Raw genomic sequence first — 22,658 nt, forward strand, 5'->3', positions numbered from 1 at the left:
TTGTGTTGGAGAGCTGCTGCTCCAAAGGTGTTAAGTCTCTTTCTCTCTCTCTTTGTTTCTCCGACAGTGTAGTTTCTCTATAAATGTAGCGTTGAAGGATAGCTAGCATCAGGGCTGTTAATTTTCATATCATTCGATTGAAGATGAACCAATACAACTATTAAGGGGAAGCTCACCGGCCCAAAAATAAAAAAATATTTTCAGTACGTTTTTATTTTTCTAAAAATAGTGGGAAAAATTATCAGAAATCCAAGAAAATCAGTTTCTTCCTTAGATTTTTGTCAAAAATTACATGCAAAAAAATTTTTTCTATCCCATCATGAAAAAAAATTGGACTCTCAGAAAAACCGAAAAGTTGATGTTTTGTGGTTTTTTGAGTCCAACTTTATGCCATAATGACTTATAAAAAATGTTTTAGCATGTGAATTTTCTTTGAAAAATTAAAAAATATGTGATTTTTTTAGAATTTTGATATCTTTTTCCAATATTTTTAGAAAAATCAAAACGTAATTTTTTTTTCGGAGCGGTGAGCTTCCCCTTAAATAGATTCTGTGAAGGAAAAAAATATCTCGTGCCCATCAAACCTCATCGTCACTGTCAATTGAGTCACTCACTTTCATTTGATTTTCGACAGATGACATGTCGACCCGATGTCGGATCAATGTATGGTAAATTTAAGGTAGATGTCGGGTCAATTTTGGATGAATGTCGGGTCAACATCGGATTGGGGTTTGATAGAAGTCAGGTTGGTGTCGGGTTGGCTTAGATTTTTCGCCGGAATGTCGATCAGAGCTAACCCCCCTTGTGAAGAAAATTACACATCGATCTTAAAAAAAATCTCTTTAGGAAAAGCATCACAATTTGCATTTTCCTACGATTTTGAATACCATACAGTCACTACAATATATATTTTATATGAGCGTCAAATGCACCCAGCCTAAAATATGCAGCCATTCTTGTAAATCTCTAAGTTGAAAAGTGCTACTCCCGTCATAACACCGTGCACTACTCGATTGTGCTATATGCAAGCTCCTGAGCTGCCCAACTACTTTCTCCTAAATATGAAATATCTCTCTCCTTAGTCTCTTTCTCCTTCCAAATATAAGGGACGCGCTCCCTTATTTTAAAGTAGCACAAGTGTTTTTTGCACCACTCTGAGTTTTTAGTCGATTCCTGGTAGAAGATATACTGAGGAAATACTAAGGCATGTTCCTCGAATGTTAACCTGACATGCAACAACTTCAATGCCTGTCACCGAAAGCAGATCGATTCTGTAGAAGGAATGGAGCTTGTTGATCCCCAGAAGCACCCCTCTATACGAACCGTGGAAAGCAAGATCGTTGTTTGAAGACAACGGACAAAGGGCAAATGCATCAGAGGGTGAGTTGTGAACTAAAAATGTTAATGCTTCAAGTTTTGGTATAAGACTTCTACAGTTCCACTGAAGAACAGTGATCATATCCCCGACCTCATTCGGAGAGTTATCCATCAAAGGATATGATCGATGCAAGGAAGGACCACCTAGAAGCTAGTTGCTTCAAAAGAGTTTTCACCATTGGCAGCACTAAATTAATAATGCTCCTCGTTGAGTCAGAGATATTGAATATACTGAAGAAGCTATCCACAATACCAGAAAACGCGAACATGGGGGCATGTTCTTGCTGATTATTCAGCTGATTTTCTGGCCGAAAAACTGGGACATCTGGGGTTTTAGATGATCCCGGAAGTGACGGAAAGTCCTTGTCATAATTACAAAGTTTGAATCCCGGTGGAATGGGTTTTGGTGCATTTCCGTTAACTCTTGATTTTTCTTAGGGGGAGAGTGGTCCATACAAATGACCTTACGAAGCTTAAAAACTATAGATGACGTATAAAAATAGTATGGTAATCATATATTTGTTTTATAATAAATAAAATGGCTTAGTTCCACTATTACTCACCTACCCTGCATACTTTAGAATATGGATCAAAATAAAATGTATGTCGGTTAAAAGCAAGTTAGAAAAAATATTACTATAAAAAAGGCTTGTTGCAAGTCTCTTTACTTCATCTGTGTGAGAACTAAAGAGGACTGAAGAAAGTCTTGCGTTCAGCAGTGGCACATGTTACCCCGTTAAAAGAATATTATGCATATTTTCATATGATGTTATCAAGAAGATTAATCAGATTAAAAATGCACTGAATTTAAATGTATATTTTTAATAAATAAGAAGTGATAGCTAATAATGTCCTTAAAGGCCGCGTATTACTCCATTTCCTCTATTGAATTATTTCTTCACTTCACCAGGCTTTGCAGATTTTTTTGACGTAGGACTACGTCTTTGATTTCTATATGGGGGTACACTTTGTGAAAACCGAAAATGGAACATGTAACAAATTAAGAAAGATTTTGAACGTTAATAACTCAGCTGCCTCTGGTCCAATTTCAATAATTTTATCACCAATCGATTAGAAATATGGCTACGCATCGATAACAATGCTTCCGAATGTTGATTTCAATAAGAAACTTTTGAAAAACTGGTAAATGTCCAACATTGTCCAAAAGCGTCCAATTAACTAACAAATCCACCAATTACCTACATGCATATGCTGCTTCCCCAGCACAGTCGTCAGGGAGTAGTAAGTAGTCGAAACAAGTCGAAGTGGCGTTCGCCTCCGATCCTCGGGCGCGTGCGAATAGGGAGGATGGAATTGCGTAATATTTTGCACACTCATCGCCATATTCAGAACCAAACGCAAATTCTTCGAGATAACTACCATCCGTCGTCTGGTTCGCCGTGGCGGTGTCTGACGTATCTCCGGTCTGATTTACGAGGTGTACTGAAGGTGTTCCTGAAAAATGAGATCCGTGATGCTGTCACCTACACTAAACACGCCTAGCGTAAGCGGCCATGGATGTCATCTACGTTTTTGACGTGACAGAGACGCACTCTGTTTGGTTTCGGAGGTTAAATCATCACCAAGTTTGGCAACAAAACGGCTCTTTTCAGGGCCACCAAGCTTATTACAGTAAAGAGTAGGAATAGAATTCATCGGCCTGTTTGTCCATATTCAGAACCAACGACCACACAAAATGCTCATGTAATCAAACTGGAAGCAGGGGTACAAATTATTTTGATCAACTATGATCCACTTTGAATCGCCAAGGCCGGATATTTTCGATGGAAGAAGCACCAATCTAGCATCTAATTCGACGAAGACGGCAGGAAACATTTGTGAAGCCGAGTTATTTACGAAAGAGAGTGTCGATGAAGAGAATCGATCAATGTAGATAGGACCTATTGAAAAGTGACGCGAGATTTGTTTTCCGTACTGAGCTCCAATGCTACTGGCGCCAGGGAGGCAGCTCCCACACCTGGACCCTACCAATCGACTCATCAACTCATGAACCGGGGACCAACGGCTTTACTTTCCGAAGGAAGGCGTGATCAGAGATGTTATGCCTTAGAACATGCCGGTGGCGCCGACTGACATTGGACCCAGGCCTGCTGGGATGAGAGGTAATCACGCTAACCACCGGCGCCGATATCTTTCAAGGTGATATCACGGCGAATGAGATCGACCCAAATTTGAGTTTAGTTATCTCAGAAATAAGAAATAAAGTGCAGGAACTCAGCGATGAATAAATTTGGCTCATGTTTTCCCAGGATTTGCCAGGGAAAAATTCCCGAATTTGAGAAAAGTAAAGATTGGATTCAGTCTATTGGTACTACTCTGAGATTGAATAAAATTTTCTTCAATTTCCTCATTTTATGGCAGATGGCAGACAAATTTACTCATCGCTGAGTACCTGCACTTTTGGCGATTATGAGTGAACTAAACTCAAATTTGGGTCGTTCTCATTCGCCGTATACGCAAAAGGAAAAGAGTCAGTGTCGCTACTTGGTAGCAAACTACTCATAATGGAAGGAGTCTTTGTAGCTTTTATACCACTTGGTTGCACATCATTCTGCTTTAACCTGAAAAGATATAAAAGAGCGATGCTGTATGGCATTAGCTCATTTTCGCTTCGGACGGCGTGGTGAACGGAAAATGGTGGCTAGTCCACTCCTTTACACCTAACAAGCAACAATTGACTGGTCGTGGCAAAGGAGGAAAAGGTCTGGTAAAGGAGGCGCGAAACGTCATCGCAAAGTTCTTCGAGATAACCGCCATCGGTCGTCTGGCTCGCCGTGGTGGTGTCAAACGTATCTCTGGTCTGATCTACGAGGTGTGCTGAAGGTGTTCCTGGAAAATGAGGTCCGTGATGCTGTCTCTTACACTAAACACGCCAAGCGTAAGTGGCCATGGATTTCCTCTTTAATAAAACGACCCTATTCAGGGCCATCAAGCTTACATCAGTAAAGAGTTGGAATAGAATTTATCTGTGCAATGACCACACAAAATGCTCTCCAGAGTTATTATCTTGTAACCAAACTTGGAAGCAGGGGTGCAAGTGATTTTGATTGATTCTCTAAATCAACTTTCTCTTTGAAAAAAAAAAAAAATACTACAAGTTTGATACGCCTACAATTCAAAAGAGGAAAGAGTTGAGATAATAGATAATTGATCAATTAAAAGAACTAAATGATCTTCACATTTATTCCGTCCACTAGCGGTCCTACGTCAAGCTTCCGTTCGTGCCCCTAGGCACAGACCCTTCTACTTTTTTTTTTTTTGCAGTCCATCATGAGTTTTGAATTTTTATTTCACATAATTCATGTTTCAAGTCTTGCTCCTGAGTGTTAAATGTATTTTGAAAAAAAAAATACTCTGATCCCTATCACAAGCAATGGAGGTCGAAATTAGATCCTGTAAATCGAAATCGTAAGGATACCAACATTTAAATGTGTTTCTAAGCTGCTCATACTATAATGCTTGCTGAAAACAGCTACATAAGCAACTATTGAACGGCCAACGTTGGATGCCACTTGTTTAATTTTGAATACAGGATAAAATCGGATAATCACCCTTGTTCATATCCTGATGATGGCACTTTTGCCTGACCTTTCCTCCGCACAGCACTCATGCATGCTTTTGCACACTAACTGCACGTTGCATGCTGGCCTATGCTACAGCTACATGGCAACAACACACGAAAGATAGAAAAGGCAACATCAGGATGCCAATTAGGTTGAGGAAGCCAGAAGGGAGGATGGGTTAACGGGCGGTTCCAACAGAATCAGAGCTGAGATGGAACATCCGAATAAAAGAGTAGTATGCACCATTGCACTTGTGACTGCCGGACGATGCACTGGAAGCATTGGATGTGCAATATCCCCATCATTGAATGTTAGAAATATAATTTTCGATTACAATTATAAATCGTGTCCTCAACGGGAAGAGCTCCGGTGTAAGCCTATCTTCGGGGAACGATGTCAACAGAAGGCTTCAATTTATTTTAGGAAACCAGTTGGAAATTGAAAATCTGATTTCGGCTGATGGAAAGCGATTATCGCAAATCACAAACTGTCATTAATGTGCAAAGCTCATAGTTTAAAGAGCCAACTCCAGAGCAATCGCAATGAAATGAGTTCACATAAAATGTGAACTGATGCACGCATTCCCCTTGTTTAAAATTTGGGACATCATAATTTTTGTAACACGTTTCGGCCGTATCGTCAGTTATGCGTTAAATTGGCCAGTAAATTAATTTTTATCACGACATTTATCGTTTGCCTGCACAATTTACCAGTGCATTTTTCGTACATGTGCATAAACTGTAGGCCATTTGCAATGGGGGTCGATGTTTTAAACAGTTGAAAACCAAGACTATTTTATGTATGATATCATGCGGATGGGTTTTCGGCAAATATCGTATTTATTCACAACGATATTAAATACAAAAATCTTCAAGCCCAGCTGAAGAAATCAAACAGAATGCAGATGGAGTTTCCAATCCAATTTCAATATCGCACACTTATTGCTTCTGCTTCCGAATCAAAGTAAATTGCTCCTAAACGTGCAGAAAATTACCCTATGGGAGCAAATGCACCTTTTTGCAACAACTCCACGTCTTGTCCAATATTCTTGGCCTCAATTTACTCCGAAAGAAACACTGCACTCCATTGAAAAAGGACTTGATCGGTTTCATGCATGTGCTCCACGCACAATAATGGGGTGCATTTAGCTACAGATGCTGTCTGATGTTGCTGCGGCCTGAGATTCATTCAGAAGCCGACCAGTCGTAACAACCGGTGACCCATGAGGGTAATTCGAAGGGTCAAAGGAACAGGAAAGCTTGCGTGCTGTCAATGGGTTTCAATAACTGCTTCGATGTTGCATTGCCGTTGCATTGGTGGTGCCGCATGAATCGAGGCGCCCATATGGCTCTAAGCTTAGGGGGGATATGCGGAGCAGATGTAGTGATTGCTCGTGCTATGTTATTATGTTAATTTTACGAAATCGAAAATATGCAGCAATATTTATACAACCGAGATAGAAGAACGAGATGTTAAGATCGGTTTCTGCTGGTGTTTTGCAACTCAATGGATTCGTGACAAAAGAGAGCAAAGCAAGGAAACGTATTATTCATTCACAATTCGAACTCTCGGTGCGCGTCAAAATACACGCACGGCAAATTAATCTGACTCATACCGTTCTCTTAAATTCGCATAAACTAAGGTCACTCATAGAATGAGTAAATTTGGACTCAAATATGAGTAAATTTCGCTCATATATGAGTAAATGTCACTCAAATATGAGTGACATTTACTCATTCTATAAGTGACCTACGTTTTTGCGAAAGGTACTGAAATATGAGTTAGATTAATTTGCCGTGCATGTTTCAAATTGAGTGTATACTCATGGATTTAAAAAAAATCATTTATTTTCCTGATATTCGAACTGATTTTTTAAGAAAATATTTGAAAATTTTACTCATTCACTAAGTAACCCTATTTTTTTTTTGCAATTTCGAGATTAATTCGACTCAATTATGAGTCACTCTCATAAGCCGTATACTAAATAGGAAACATTGAGCAGAAAGATTCGAACCTCTCGTACAGACATGATGGAACCTCTCTGTCACATCTGCACTCATCGCCACACACAGTATACTGCCGGAACCGGAACACGATAAAGCACAGTGGATTTACTAGGTCCGAATCTTACTCATAGAGTGAGTCGCTTCTGCTCATTCGTATGGAGACATTTCTAAAAACGTAGGTTACTCATGCTCTGAGTGAGTAAAAGTGGCTCACTCTTTGAGTTAGTTTCATTTTCAGTGTTGTGAATTCAAGGAGATAGCATCTATCTTCGCGGGTGTGTATCATCTCAAACGGAATTTCCCTGGCTTGTTCGGGTTGGTTACCGCTACTATAGAGATGTACCATGAACGATGTGGATCCGCTTATTCTAATTCATACTCTTTGTGAGCATACCTCATCTGCTGGTATTCTTCTATCTACAGCACGAGCACTGGATGTTTAGCCATTCTACTCTCAAGGCATTGTAGTCGTTTAATCACACGCAAACCAAAAATCTATTACAATGAATGTTAGTTCCAGTTCCTATCATCCTCTGTTCATGAACATCGCAACGAATGTTAGGAATTGACCATGCAGGCGATGTAATGGTTTTTTGTCTTTTTTTATTTCGTGTTCCATCTACGCTTTCGACTATACCAGTAAGCTTGTAGAACAACGACGCACATTGTAGAACATTGAAGAACGACGCACACACTTGTCTCGAATCTCTCCAGCAGAAAAAGCATACGAAGTCGAGCATGCGAGAAAATGAGCGCTTTGTGTTTGCTTTTAGGCTAACCATATTCAGAAGCATAGAGAGAGCAGTGGAGAAAGCGCAGGTCTGATAGTCGCAACGTCCGTGGTTCGAGTCCAGTCGGCAACCTTTTTTCTATTTTTTTCGACATAATTAATTTCACTCACTAATACACTCCACATTTTTCGGTCTCCAATTTTCTTACATCGGACCGCAGCTAGGTATATCGCATCTTCGGTTCATGCGGTCTCCACTTACATCCTCTGATGATGAATCCCACATAATTGTAAGCGAATCTTACATCCACCGGTTGGGTGTAGGAAGTCTAGCGAGATGTGAGTAGATCGCCAATTGGTAGACTATGCATTGGGAGATCCAATGTCTGAGTTAGTCGAACAACGTTAATCCAAAATCGTTGCGAATTTTCGCAGCACGAAATGAGAATTGGAATTCGCTGTTCCTCTCTGATAATGTCGCTGGTCCACTTAAGGCATAGTGGTTTGTTGTTCTCGTTAACGCCCAATTCCTTTGCCAATCTGCTTTCTATCACGACTCCGGACGACTCTTCGTCGAAAAAAAAAGTAAACATTTCTACAGTTTTAGGACCGTTGTGCACTGTAATCGTAAGGATACGGAATAGTCATGATAGAATGGATCCTTCGTTGAGGTGATAATGCACGTGTAACTCGTTGGTTTCCCGAGTAGCACACTTCCACTACAATAAGTTGTAGCAACTTGTTTATGACTGAAATAAGTCGTATAGAAGTTTCCACAACCGATTAGAGACAAACGTGCTACTAGGATTGCCTCTTGCAGTTGGAACTAGTTGGAATGTAATTGTGTCGATATTGACACTGTAGACTTTATAGCACATCGTACTGCGACATGCTCTACGCCCATAGCTCGACAAGCAAATTTGACATAGTTTCAAAGTTTGCACTTTCTTCCAGCGGTCGTCAACTGATAAGGCAAGGAAGGCTATGCACTACTTCATGGGATGTTCTTCCCTTTTGCAAATCTACTTTCGCTGCTTCGTCATGGATTAGATTCCGATCTCGCTGCTTTGGGCGACCTTGGTCTGATAGTGGACTCCAAAATGAGGTTTCGTAAACACGGCGTAACGGATAAAGCGTCTAGGTTTCTCGACTAATTTTCATAATTACCAACGATTTAAGGTCCTGCTTTGTCTAAAATCTATGTATCTATGTTCGGTCGGTGCTGCTATATGGATTGGCGAACCTTTTCTGATAGAACAGAGAGCATTCATCGGAGATTAATACGGTGGGCTCTGTGTTATCTGCTATTACAAAATAGATTCGAACTACCATCTTAGGAGAATCTATTCCAGCTGATCGGTAAGGACATCTTGTACACTAGAAGAATTGTAACCTGATGTGTCTCTGATGTGATTACCGTGCGTGTAGATTGTCCAGTGATCCTACAATATATACATTTCCAAATCCGTAGTTTAAAAAATTGCTCACTTATGTGGATGCAGTTCCGTCAGACCCATTAAAGTGCAAATTGTGGAATCCTCGATCTAGTTAGGGGGCCGATCATAATCCACGTATACTAAAATTTAATACTTTTTAACCACTCCCTCCCCCCTCGTAGACTATTGTAGACTTTTCGGAAATCTCTCCCTCACCATCCTAAAGTCTACGTAGACTTTCATAATTATGAAAAAAAAAGAAGAAAATCATTGTATTGTCTCAGATTATATTGTACTCGTCATTTTAAATCGACATTGGCAAATAATATACTCAATATGAAATAAATATAAATATAAATATATTAGTTCTTCCGGGTTGTTTGTTGGCATCCTTAAAATTTACGCTCAGATCAGTGTTTGGTGAGCTTGATGAAGAATGGAGCACTTTATGAAAGTTTCAATAACTTCAAGAACATTTCAGGAACTGTCCAAGAACTTCAAGAAAACTGCTGATAAGTTTAAAGAACTTTGAAAGATGATAGAGAGCTTCGGGAAAGTTCTGATAACTTCAAGGTAGGTCCGTGAACATCTGAAAAATTGTGTAACCTTCAGGAAAATTCCTAAAACTTCAGGAAATTTTGTGGATTTAAAATGCTTCCAAGAAAAAAGTGCAGACAAGTTGGGAGTGTCATCAAGTTGAGAGTGTCATCAAGAAAGTTGCGAGATCTTTAATGAAGTTCTGAGTATTTGAAAACTTTCGATTAACATGGCGCTTTTTATTGTTTTTAAATTGCGGGAGCCTTCAAGAAGTTCTGACAATTTCATGTAAATTCGAAGAATTTCAATGAGAATCCAAATACTTCAGGGTATTTCTGAGAACTTAAAGGACGTCCATAACTATGGTAAAGTTTTAAGATCAGATTTCAAGAAGCAATCCATTAAATTCAGGAAAATTGCCGGATCTTTACAGAGGTTTCCAGACCACCAATTAAGCGAAGTACCGCAAACTTTGGGGCAGTTCTGAGAGCTTCATAATAGTTCTATGAATATCAGAAAAAATGCGGGAATTTCAAGAAATTTATGAGGGCTTCGGATAAATTTCGAGTTTATAAGGCAGGAAAATACCAAGAAACATCAAGAAGTTTAAAAAATTAAAGATCACCGGAGTAAAAACACGAGAAAAATTTCAGAAACTTCACAGAATCTCCGATAAATTCAAAGAAGTGTATAATACGTCGGAAAGTTAAGAGATCTTGAGAGCAGGTTCATTAATTTCAGGGCTATTCCAGAAACATCCACAGACAAATATCGAGAACATCAGGAAAGCTTTTTTGCTATAATCACTTTAACGCTATTGGGTCATTCGTGACTTGTCCGGGGGAGAGATTTGTACTAATGACTTTGGCGTGAGATGTATGGATGCTAACCTCTACGCCGGGGTTGTTCCCTTCAAGCAAGTTTCAAGAACTTCAGGAATGATTTGAGAACATTTTTTTAGAAACTTTAAAGAGATCCTAAGAATGAAAGCAAATACCAAGGATTTCGGGGAAGATTCATGAAAAGACTACAGGATAATAAGGTAAGATCTAAGAACTTCTATTAAATAACGCCCACTTCAGGAAAGCTTAGAGAACTTCAAGGCGATTCAATCAGCTGCAAGAAAACTACTGGAACTTTTGAGAAGTGCTAAGAAATTCAGGGAAGTCCACAGAACTTGAGAAATACTGTGAACATTTTTTTTTAAATTCCAAGAACCTCAGGCAATCTACGTCCAGAACTCCAGTCTCAATACAGCATTTCGGGAAAGTATAAGGGTGTGTAAGGGTTAGTTTTGATTAATTCTGGACAGCTCCATCATTTTCTCTTCCACCATATGAAGCACGCTGCATGCTTATAAACATACAAACATTAAAAGAGCGTCGTGAGTATGCAATGGTTTTATTTGTAAACGCATTGACTTACAACTTTTAACAATATTAAATTTCCATGCACCTACTCGGCAACTCCGAAATCGAAATTTATTTTCCATGAACCATCATCGCACAAATTATGCAAAATATGAGCCATTAAATCGCATGATGGCCTCTTACAAGCAATATTGCGAAACCATTGACTTTACAATGTCTCGGCATAAACTTAAACTATATTTTAATTCCATACGGAATAATGATTCATTAGAAAAAAAAATAGGAAAGTAGACACTGCTTAATTTTTATTTAAGACTAAATTGTACTTTTTACTTTTACTTTCAAATATTTTTTTAATATATTTAAGAAAAAACTGTTCATTTATTTGTACTAGCCTACGTTGGTTGACGAAATAAATAAATAAATTCGAGGAAAATTTCGAGTTCAGGTAATTTCAGGAACTATTGAAAACTTCATATATATTTTGTTCAGGAAAAATCGTCAGGAGAAGAGCTTCAAGATAAATGCGGGAACTTTCGGGTAGCTTTCAAAACATCAGAGATGGCCAATGAATCTCTGCTCAGTTCATTTAAGATACTTAGGGAATTTCTGACAACTGAAGTTCCGAGATCCTCAGGGAAGTCCAGAGAACGTTTTGAGATTTTAAGGTAATTTCATCATTTTCATGGATGTTCCAATCACTTGAAAGATAATCACAGAACTTCGGAGCTGTTCCAGTAATTAGTTGCAGGAACTTCCGACAATTTCCGAAGAATAATGGAAAATTCCAAGAACTTCAGGAATGTTCCAGAATTTTCAGGAATTTTGAGAACTCTAGTTTTGTATGGATCGTGATCCGTCTCTTTGAAAAAGTAATTGAGAACTGTACTGTTTGAATACATGATAGAAGAAAATACGACAAACAAATCACATTAACGTATTTATTGCTAATTGTAAAATTCTGTGAATCTACTTTGTGGACAAATGCCTTTCATATGAACAAAATATGTACTCATATATTAAAGCAAATGAATAGCAAAATGTACGCCATATTTACCATATACCAGAGATTTTTAATTGTGGTTAATGAGAAATCAGATAAGCAAAAAAATTTACTACTAAAATAAAGTCCTCAAAAAATGAAGAATCATTTTAGAAGGCATCAAAATGCTACGCTCAATAGCAATTACGGCAATTATCAGACAAGTTCTGATGGCTAGGGCTATACTACAGCTTCCAAACCTAGGACTATACTACAGCTACCAAACCCCTAAATTTTGGTTGAATTCAATATGTTTTCGATTTTGGCGTTCTAGTTTAATAAGATTTGACGTTTTGGATCAGTATCCTACTTTGAATCAATGGAAAAATTAACAGGTTGCCTAGGTATTCCATTCAAACGCGTGTTCAGTAATAGCGGTCAGATTATGACATTAGCGTAAACATGCCATGTAACAAATGTAACCACATTATATTTTTAAAATAAGCCGCATCGAATGCTATAATCCATATTGTACCAGATATATTCCAAAATTCTCCCAGGGAAGTAAAACAATTTGAACTTCAACATTAACACATCAAGCTACACCTCAAATAACATAAGAATCCAAAAATAAAATCCATTCCAGTTATATCGACTGCCCAGGCCCCCATTGGCATCCCCAACGAGAACACGTTTTAAATTTCCCCGGAAAATGGCTAGAGTATCAATCCAAAACCATTGTCCTATTGCAAATAAATTCAAAACTAAGGTGTGTTGCTGATGTTGGTCATATTCTTCACAAAGATCGAGGATTAATCCAGACAAGCTTAGACGTAATTTCGATATTGTTTTGAAAAGATGGTGTTTTCGGTAGAAAATATCAATTATTGTCACAACAACATGTCACAAACTTTTGTTTCATTTATGTTACCTCACTTGAATTCATGTTGAAAATGCTATATTTTTACGGCTACCAAAGTGATACGCCGAGGCACTCCGCCGCCACCGTTTAAATGACCGGCGCTCAGGTCTATCATCAATAGCACATGTTGAGTTGTACCAATGTTGCCCATACAAATATGCAATTTCCATGCAATATAATGTCAACTCATTAAATTTAAAATTAAAATTGCATGACAAAGGAGTACTGAAATAAAAAGCAGTAAATATCGTTGGGCGTTGGACTTAATCGGATATTTAATAGAATGACTGAAACACAATCGATTCAGTGAAATATTATAAAATATGAACCGAGAATTTAGTTTCCACCGTCAAATCCGATAGATGTCGCCGCGCCATTGGTGGATAAACCAGAGATGTTCTGATCGCAAGAGGTGCAAATTTACGCAACCCAGGTGTTCTTGGTTACAGATCCTAGTAACAGCGAAATTTCTCGGTCGACAGCACTAGTGCCTAATAATTTTGGACCCTTTTAAACACTTTACAAGTCAAAGTTACCATTGACACGGCTCGCACCGAACCCTCTAGCGGTTTACGAGTCTACTATCAGAACACCAACTCATGACTAAATTAGACGATGTTTATCTGGTTGCGCTTGACAGGGAATAAGACGTTTATGCAACTGTTTGGCGACTCTTCTACCACAGACAAACAGACATAACACATTGAATATTTCTCATTGTAAAACATCGTCGCTAAAACATTACTGCCATCTGTTGAATACACTGTGGTGGGTAGTACGCTGAACAGGTACAGGCGGTAGTGTGTAAACGTCAAACGCAAGGGAATTGACTATGTGCGCCACAGGTGGCGGTACTACCAACTACGATACTTTTAAAATGACCGTTAAGTGCTTGTTCGATGAACAAATTGCGACTGTTATGTCTGTTTGTCTGTGCTTCTACTGTCAACAGATTAATTCAACAGCATTCGTACTCGCGGTGGTGGTGTCCTCATCGCTGTTTCCAACGCATTCTCCTCCTGCGTGATCGTCGACGAACGGTTTACTACAATATAAGCGGTTTGGGTTAAGGTCAGCCCCACTTCGTGGAACATCCTCATTGGAGCGGTGTATCTCCCACCTGAACGTTGACAAAACTGCAGCACAATGCAGCTTCATCTCGATGCTGCAGAATTAGCATCGCCCTTGACTGATATAACGGATGTGCTTCTTCTGCTTGGTGATTTTAATCAGCCTGGGCTTATCTGGTCGCCCTCAGACCAGGGTTATGCGTTTCCAGATCCGATTGCATCTTATACTATTCCTGCCAGCCGGTTGCTTGTAGGCGGCACTGTTTTTCATGAACTGAGCCAGATAAACCTTGTTCCCAATTTCCATACTCTTTTTCTTGACTTGGTTTTTGTAAGCGAAAGTTCACTTCTGGACTGTGTCGTCACTGAAGCGCTTGACGTCATCGTTCCTCTTGACTATTTTCACCCTGCTTTGGATATATCTATCGCGAACTGATCTCAAATTCGTTTTGATGAAACCTCGATTGCCAATCGTCTCAATTTTCGGAAGACCGATTGAGGCGTTCGTCAAACATGTTTCTCGGCAATGACGTTGCATTGACAACTGAGGACAAATGCAGCCTATTTGCTAGGAACTTCTTGAGCGTCTTCTCGAATGACGTGGTCCAACCGACGTTATTAACATGGATGTTTTTGCCGTTGATGTACAAATGGTTCTCGCTGTGATAAGTAAAACCTAATCATCATTTTCACCAGCTCCGAGCGTTATTCCATCGGGTGTCCTGAAAAAACTACTCCGATATCTTAGCTGCTCCGCTGTCCTTGCTCTTCAACCTGTCGCTTCGTCAGCAGAAATTTCCCGCGCTATGGAAACGCTCTACTATGTTCCCTGTTTTCAAGAAAGGGGATAAACGTAATGTGGAAAACTACCGTGGGATTACCTCGCTTGGGGTTGAATCTAAGGTGTTTGAGTCGCTGATAAATGAGAGATTGTTTGCTTCCTGCAAGCATTACATAAGTACATGTCAATATGGCTTCTTTCCTGGCCGCTCCGGGCAAACGAATCTCGTCAGCTTTACGGACAGAAACTTCAAGTGGATGTCATCTACACTGATCTTAAAGCTGAGTTGCTCACGACGTTCTGCTAGAAAAGCATGAAAAAATTGGATGTTATGCTTCCTTCTGCAGCTGGCTTACATCGTAACTCGTGCAAGGTGAAGTTACTGTATGCATTGGAAACTACTCATCGTACTGTTTCTCGAATAGATCAGGAGTTCCACAGGGTAGCACTTTGGTACCACTGCTCTCCTCTTCATTTGTAAACAATGTAACGTTTATTCTGCTACGTGGAGGTAAATTGTATTGAAGATTAACCTAGTCGTTCGAGGCTATGCTGGCTGTTTAGAAAACCTTATGGACATATTTAATGATTGGTGTGAACGTAATTTTATGGTCCTATGCGCCTCAAAGTGCTGCTTAATTAGTTTCCGTCGAACTAGGACTGCCGTTTTGTTTGATTATAACGTTACTGGGACTGCACTTCAACGACACGTTAAAGATCTGCCATGCTGGATGAAAAGCTCACGTACACTCGTCACTTCTCAACCACGATCGACAAAGCAAATCATCAGCTCGGATTCATGTTCAAGATCTCTAAGGAATTCCGTGATCCTCTGTGTGTCAAAACCCTTTACTGTTCATTGGTACGCTCAATACAGTAATTTTCGTGTGTTGTCTGGAATCCCTAAAAAGCAGTATGGAGTGCACGATTCGAAGCTGTTAAACGCAAATTTACCATCGTATGCTGACCGCTGATAGGTTTGGATACTCTTGCTGAGCGACGAAACGTATCGCATGCCTTCTTCGTTGCTAAAGTCTTGCTCGCAGAATATGGTGTTGCTGATTAACTGGCAAAAATTAATCTGTATGCTCCTGCCCGAATACTCCGTTCTAGAGCCTTGCTACATGAAGAAGTACATGTAACCAACTATGCTGCAAACAGTTCCTTTGTCGCCATGATTCATCAATTCAACGAAGTATCTGACCTATTTGACTTTGACATCAATGCCTTCATATTTCGACATCGTTTGCCTTAGGCCAATTTATAATGAGTGACTACATTTAGATTTAAGTGCTTCATTAGTCTCATTTATAAGTCAAGTCACATAGACTAATAATAAAAATAATTCATTCAAGTCAAGTTTCCGTTCATGCCCCTAGGCACAGATTCTTCTATTTTTTTCACCGTTTCCATATCTTTTATGTAGTCAAATCTAAAACGATGCTTCCTTCATTAAAGGTTTATTAATTGTTTACTAGTCGTTCGAGCACATTTGATAGTTAAAAGTACAATCACCACCCATTTTTGTAGATATGCTTATTATGCCCCATGGGGGTACTCAACTCTAATATATGGTACCATTGTCAACCAATCTGAAAACAGTATTTTTAAAAGTCCAAATCAACTAATTTCACACTTTTAATCATCAGGCCATATATGAAAGGATCATACTGAATAATAGAAGCCTATTTTTTTAAATTTCATTGCATTAAGTCTCCAAAAAATGTGTATATTACTTAAGGTGCCCTTTATGCTCCTTTCCCTCTAAATAGGCTATGCAAGGAGAAATTCAGAAATCCATGATTTTAAAATACTATAAAATATACAAAAAGTCGAATGGTTGAGATTTGAACATTTTAACATTTTATTCTGTTGAAAAATGTGTTTAATATTAGAATCCTTCTATAAAGGACAAATCACGCTCCGAGACATGAATTTTTTTTCGAAAAATCATAGTTGGAAAAAATTGGAACGTGGAATAAGCTAAAATTTGCCATTCAAGATGTACAGAAACGTTGTCGATATATTGCCCCTTCTCTATAGAATTCTTTTTCTCATTTTCGGTTCAACAATGGTAAGCTACGGTAGACCAAATCTAACTTTTTGTCTGTCAAGAATAACCACGCTTGTAGTTGGAAAGCAAAATCTATCGTTCGCTTATATCTACCAACTACTGTATGCATATATGTACTTGTCGTTTCTCTGCCCACGGTCCCTATAAGTGTAATTATGTGTGTTAATTGAGATCATGATATGACCACTGCAAAATTCTTTATTGCTTTACACTATAAGATTAAAGTTGATTGGAAATGACGTTGGAAAAAAAAAAAACCTGTGAAATCAAGGTTGCTCATAATGATCCTTGATTGACCAAAGATCTGACCACAATGCAACAGGTAGCAAACGGTGGTTGAGGTCACGTTATCCACGGAGGATTTCACAACTGGGTAAAATGCGGAAACGTGGAGAATGGAAAAGAATGCACCAATGCGCAGAGCAGTCGAAAGTGCAGGAATGCAAAAACCAATTTCTGCCGCTCATAAGCTTCTGTTTCTTTTCTTATTCGGTGATACACATTTTTGATTGAGGTTGATGATTTTCATAGCTTGTTTAAATCGTTGTCTATCTAGTTGAATTTTTTGGAAAAAAAATGCATTCAAGACTGGTGCAACGTGTTCAAGAGTATAAGAAAAGAAATGTCCCTTAAATTTATCAAGCGCTTGAATTTGAATGAATTTCCTAATCACAAAAAATCCTCAAAAAGTTGCACCGTTATTACTCTGACCATTGAACCCTAGCAGAATCGCAAAAGTCCCATCGGCTGTGAACGGTCAAAGTTGTGAATTGCGTAGAGGTAATCAATTTCGTACACATAATTACGGGGTCATATTTAGTGGAAATGCAGATGCAATCCAGCACCGTCCGTCGGCATCTGAATCGAAAATGATTGAAACGAAATTTCAATTTCGTTCCACCGGACGCCAGTGCTCAATTTCGGTGTAAGAGTATATCGATATGCACAACGAAGACGATGTTGGCACAGGCACTTACTAACCTGGAAGGGTAAGGTTCGGTTTGTAATCACTGGAGGACTCAACGCTGGTGTTCAGACTGGAACTGCCACTGTTGCTGTTGTGATGATTTGTACTTGCACTGTAGGTATTGATGGAGGACTTGTTGGAACTGGAGTTGAACCGGGATGGGAAGTGGCTGAATGCCGGCTGTTCCAGAAACCGATGGAGAGCTGGAGGTCGCAGTTGTGGCATATCTGTAACAAAACGAGTTCGGAGAGAATATAATTTTCAATATTGAAAGATTACATGTGAAAAAATTATAATTATCAAGCAGGGTGCGATAATTACCTATACATAATAACACCCTTCAAATCAATTAGGGAAACGGCACAAAGAAAGAAAGCGGAACCATTTGCGCCAACTTTTGATCCCTTTTTGTTATGAGTTTTTACCTCTCAAAAGATGCCGCTCACGTGTGATGAACAGGGCGAACTGTTTTGACATATTGATTAGGTTATTAGCAGACACGTTTTTCTCCGATAGCATCGAAAAGTACAACACGCAAGGGTTCTACTTTTCATTGAAAAATTAAACACCATCTACTCGGCCAGCCATGTTCATCCATTCATGACACACAAATCGTAAAAGCTAGAAGTTCAGAAGCTGGTGGAGGCGCCTACGATTACGATTCCGCGATGCATTAACTACTGTCACACACGACGGCTTGCATCGTCCTCGCCGTCGTCATCATTGTCGTTGTTGCCACACCGTAGTACTTGTTGTAACGTTCATGCCATGCAAAACCGACCGACGCGACGTGAAATGGAACGGAAATGGTGATTTTTCCTGGACAACGATCGTTGGCTCACATACAGGAAGTTTGTTCGTTTGGGTCGCCGTGAACGCACATGCAACCAGACAATCCGCGAATCAACATCACTGCGGTCAGCGATGTTTGGGCTGTAGCTTTTCCGCCGTTTTGAGGGCCACCACATTAGTTAACTGATTCTACCGATTCAACCGGGGGATGCTAAGAAGGATTTTGAGAGTGCCGTTGTTGGTGTTTAGGATATGAATGGTGTTAGTGAATGGTGGCCTTCCGTTAGCCTAGCCGGTAAAAGCGGGGCATAACAGTTCAAGGGTTACTGGTACGATTCCCGCGTTGATTCGAGGATGTTTACGGATAGGAAAATTTGAAATTTCTCCAATTCCCTGGACATGACCACGATATTTTTTCCACCCAATGAATGAAGAATGCTAGATTATTCACTTGTTCCAAAATGGCCGTTCCATGGACTTTTAGTCAGATACAAACAAATGACGAGAAAAGTTTCTTTTTTAACTTTCAAAAAAATAAAGAGCATTTTATCCAAACAAATTCCGGGAACAATCTCTCAGATAGCCACGAAAATATGATGAACAGTCTACTGCTAAACATTCAAGAATTTTAATACCCATATTGCAGGGGTTTCTTCCCAAACACTTCTATGACCACTAGAGGCCCTACTGGAACCTACTCCGGAATGCCTGTCCCGGGGACAATCCATCGGATGATCACAAAATTATGATATACAGTCTCCTGCAGTAAATTCATGAATTTTGATACCCATATTGCAGGGGTTTCTTCCCAAACACTTCTATGGCCACTAGAGGCCCTACGGGAACCTGCGCCCGAATGGCCGTTCCGGGGAGAAACCTTAAACTGGTCCTCAAGTAAGCTGAAATTGTTTCTTGAAGGAGATTCTGATACTTTTATATCGATTCCTTCGAAATTCTAGCGAATGTGAAAGAAAATGCTTAGTTCTGGAACATTATACAGGAAATCCGGATTTCCGGGAACCAAACTGTTCCGCATGGACATTGTTGACAATGTCCAGAAAGAAGATAAATGTCTGAATCCTATGGTGCCAAAAGATTCAAAATCGGTCAAAATTGGCGTCAGTAGCAAGTATTTAAATCCTGTGGTCCTGTGAAAGATCCGGAACATCTGTGAAAGTGGTTGTTTAATGAAACTGATCCTAAAGACCCGCGGTTTTTTTTTTTCTAAACCACTCAAAGACGTCTTATCAGAATGAATTTGGAGTTGTGAATAGAATATGCACTCTGTAGAATACGGGATGGCCCACCGGAAGATCCGGAACATCCTTAAAAGTGGTCAATTCACGAAACACATTTTAGAACTCCGTGGTAAAGGGTGAACGCGAAATTATTGCGATACATTCAACAGGGCATAACTTTTTTACCATTGGGTAAAAATCAACCAAATTTTGCACACTTTCTCATTGATGTGTATTGTGTACATGCTGTCAAACTCGAAGTCGTGTTTTTCGATTCAACGAAAATGGAGGTGAACCAACGCGAGTTGAGAGAACAAATTCTTTCCAAACACCTGGAATTTCCTGACCTGTCGCACCGGCAGTTGGGAAAAATGTTGAACATTCACCATTCAACCGTCTCCAGAGTGTTGAAGCGGTTCCAGGAGCGGTTGACGTTGGACCACGGCAAAGGAGCTGGAAGAAAACCGGGACCGGAGAACAAAAAGACGGAGGGAAAGGTGAAGCGGATGATTAAAGCAAATCCCAACGTCTCAAGCCGTGATTTGGCTAAAAAGATCGGCATGTCGCAGAGCTACGTCCAGAATGCAAAAAAGAGAGCTGGACTACATACATAAGAGGTACAGAACTTCCCAAACCGCGATGAGCGGCAACAATCGACGGCTAAAACTCGGGCACGGAAGCTCTACGAGAAGATGCTGACAAAATATGGCTGCTGTGTGATGGACGACGAAACGTATATAAAAACTGATTTTAAGCAAATTCCGGGGTTGGAGTTTTTCACCGGCAAGAGCAAGTTCGATGTGGACGACAAATTTAAGAAGAAGAAAATGTCGAAGTTCACCTCCAAATATCTCATTTGGCAGGCCATCTGCTCTTGCGGACTGAGGAGTGAGCCTTTCGTGACAAAGGGCACAGTAAATGGCAAGATCTACAAATATGAGTGCCTCGAGAAGCGCCTTTTGCCGTTCTTGCAGCAGCACGACGAAGCTCCGCTATTTTGGCCAGATTTGGCATCATGCCACTATTCTAAAAGTGTCCTGGAGTGGTATGAGGCCAATTCTGTCCATTTTGTTCCAAAGGACATGAATCCGCCAAACTGTCCGGAGCTGCGCCCGGTGGAGCAGTTCTTGGCAATAATGAAGCGGGAACTTCGGAAGAGCAAGAAGAAGTCAAAGACGAGAAGTACATGTTAAGAAAATGGAAAAAAAACTGAGAAACTGGTACCGGATGACACTTTAAAGACTTTGATGGAGGGCATCAAGCGAAAATGCGTTCAATTTTACACTCAAGGCTCCATCGATTAACTTTTCTTTTGATTTTTGAAGTAAATGTATGTATAAAACTACCCTAAAATTTTGGTTTGATTCTAAACATTATAAGAAAATTGGCACGACATTTTCGGTGTCGCAATAATTTCGTGTTCGCCCTTTATTGTCGAAACCACTCATAGGCATCTTATAAGAATGAATTCAGAGTGTTGAATGGAATATGGACTATGGGGACTATGCGATGGACCTACGAAAGATCCGGAACATCCGTTAAAGAGGTCAAATCTTGAAACAGATTCTAGAGCTCCGTGGTTTTTTCGAAACCACTCATAGACGTTTTATCATAATCAATTAAGAATTGTGACCAGAAAATGGACGCCGGAGACTACGGGATGGGTCACTATAAGATCAGAAACATCCGTAAAAGTTGTCAATTCATGGAACCAATCCTAGAAATCCGCGGTTTTGTCGAAACAACTCATAGGCGTCTTATAAGAATGAATTCAGAGTTTTGAAAGGAATACCCAACAAACAATTTGAGTTGATTAACAGCTGATTAAGCTATTATTTAGCTGAAAAAGGTTGGTTTTGCCTGAATAAGCTCTTATTCAATATTCAATGTTTGTTGGGTATGGGCTCTGGGGACTATGCGATGGTCCTCCGGAAGATCCGGAACACCCGTAAAAGTGGTCAATTCATGAAACAGATTCTAGAGCTCCGCCGTTTTTTCGAAACCACTCATAGACGTCTTATCACAATGAAATCAGAGTTGTGGCCAGAAAAAGTGACTATAGGATGGTTTACTGAAAGATCCGGAACATCCGTAAAACTGATCAATAATTGAAACTAATCCTAGAGGTCTGCGGTTTTTTCGAAACCTCTCATAGACGTCTTATCAAATTTAATTCAGAGTTTTGGCCAGAAAATGGACGCTGGGAACTACGGGATGGTTCACTAAAAGATACGAAACATCCGTAAAAGTAGTCAATCCATGAAACCGATTCTAGAATTCCACGGTTTTGTCGAAATCACTCATAGGCGTCTTATCAGAATGAATTCAGAGTTTTGACCGGAATATGGATTCTGAGGACTATGCGATGGTCCTCCGGAAAATCTGGAACATCCTTAAAAATGGGCAATTCATGAAATAGATTCCAACGGCGATGTGACGAAACCACTCTTAGATGGCTTATCACAATGAATTTGGAGATGTGACCAGAAAATGGATGCTGGAGACTATGGGTTGGCTCACTAAAATATCTGATAAGATGTCTAGGAGTGATTTCGAAAAATCTGCTGAGCTCTAGGATCAGATTCATGAATTGACCACTTTTACGGATGTTCCGGATCTGCCGGTGGACCATCTCGCGGTCCTCTGGGACCATATTCAGGTCACAACTCCAAATTAATTCTGATAAGACGTCTATGAGTGGTTTCGAAAAACCGTGGAGTTCTTGGATAAGTTTCATGAATTGACCACTTTTTACGGATTTTCTGGGTATTCCGGAGGATCAGGCTCGTGAC

At 39.7% G+C, this 22,658-nt stretch overlaps 1 protein-coding gene across 1 annotated transcript in view; it reads right to left on the reverse strand.

Annotated features, from left to right (window-relative positions):
- The window catches only part of lz (lozenge), a 110,947-nt gene that overhangs the window by 24,426 nt on the left and 63,863 nt on the right, over positions 1-22,658 (reverse strand). The window contains exon 4 of the mRNA XM_065231000.1: positions 17,851-18,063. Coding sequence (XP_065087072.1) covers positions 17,851-18,063 — 213 coding nt within the window. The remainder of the gene's footprint in view (positions 1-17,850; positions 18,064-22,658) is intronic.

This window comes from Ochlerotatus camptorhynchus, unplaced genomic scaffold (assembly GCF_037179485.1).
Source record: "Ochlerotatus camptorhynchus isolate MF236.1 unplaced genomic scaffold, CSIRO-AGI_Acam_v1.1 ptg000336l, whole genome shotgun sequence".
Taxonomy (NCBI): Eukaryota; Metazoa; Arthropoda; class Insecta; order Diptera; family Culicidae; genus Ochlerotatus; species Ochlerotatus camptorhynchus.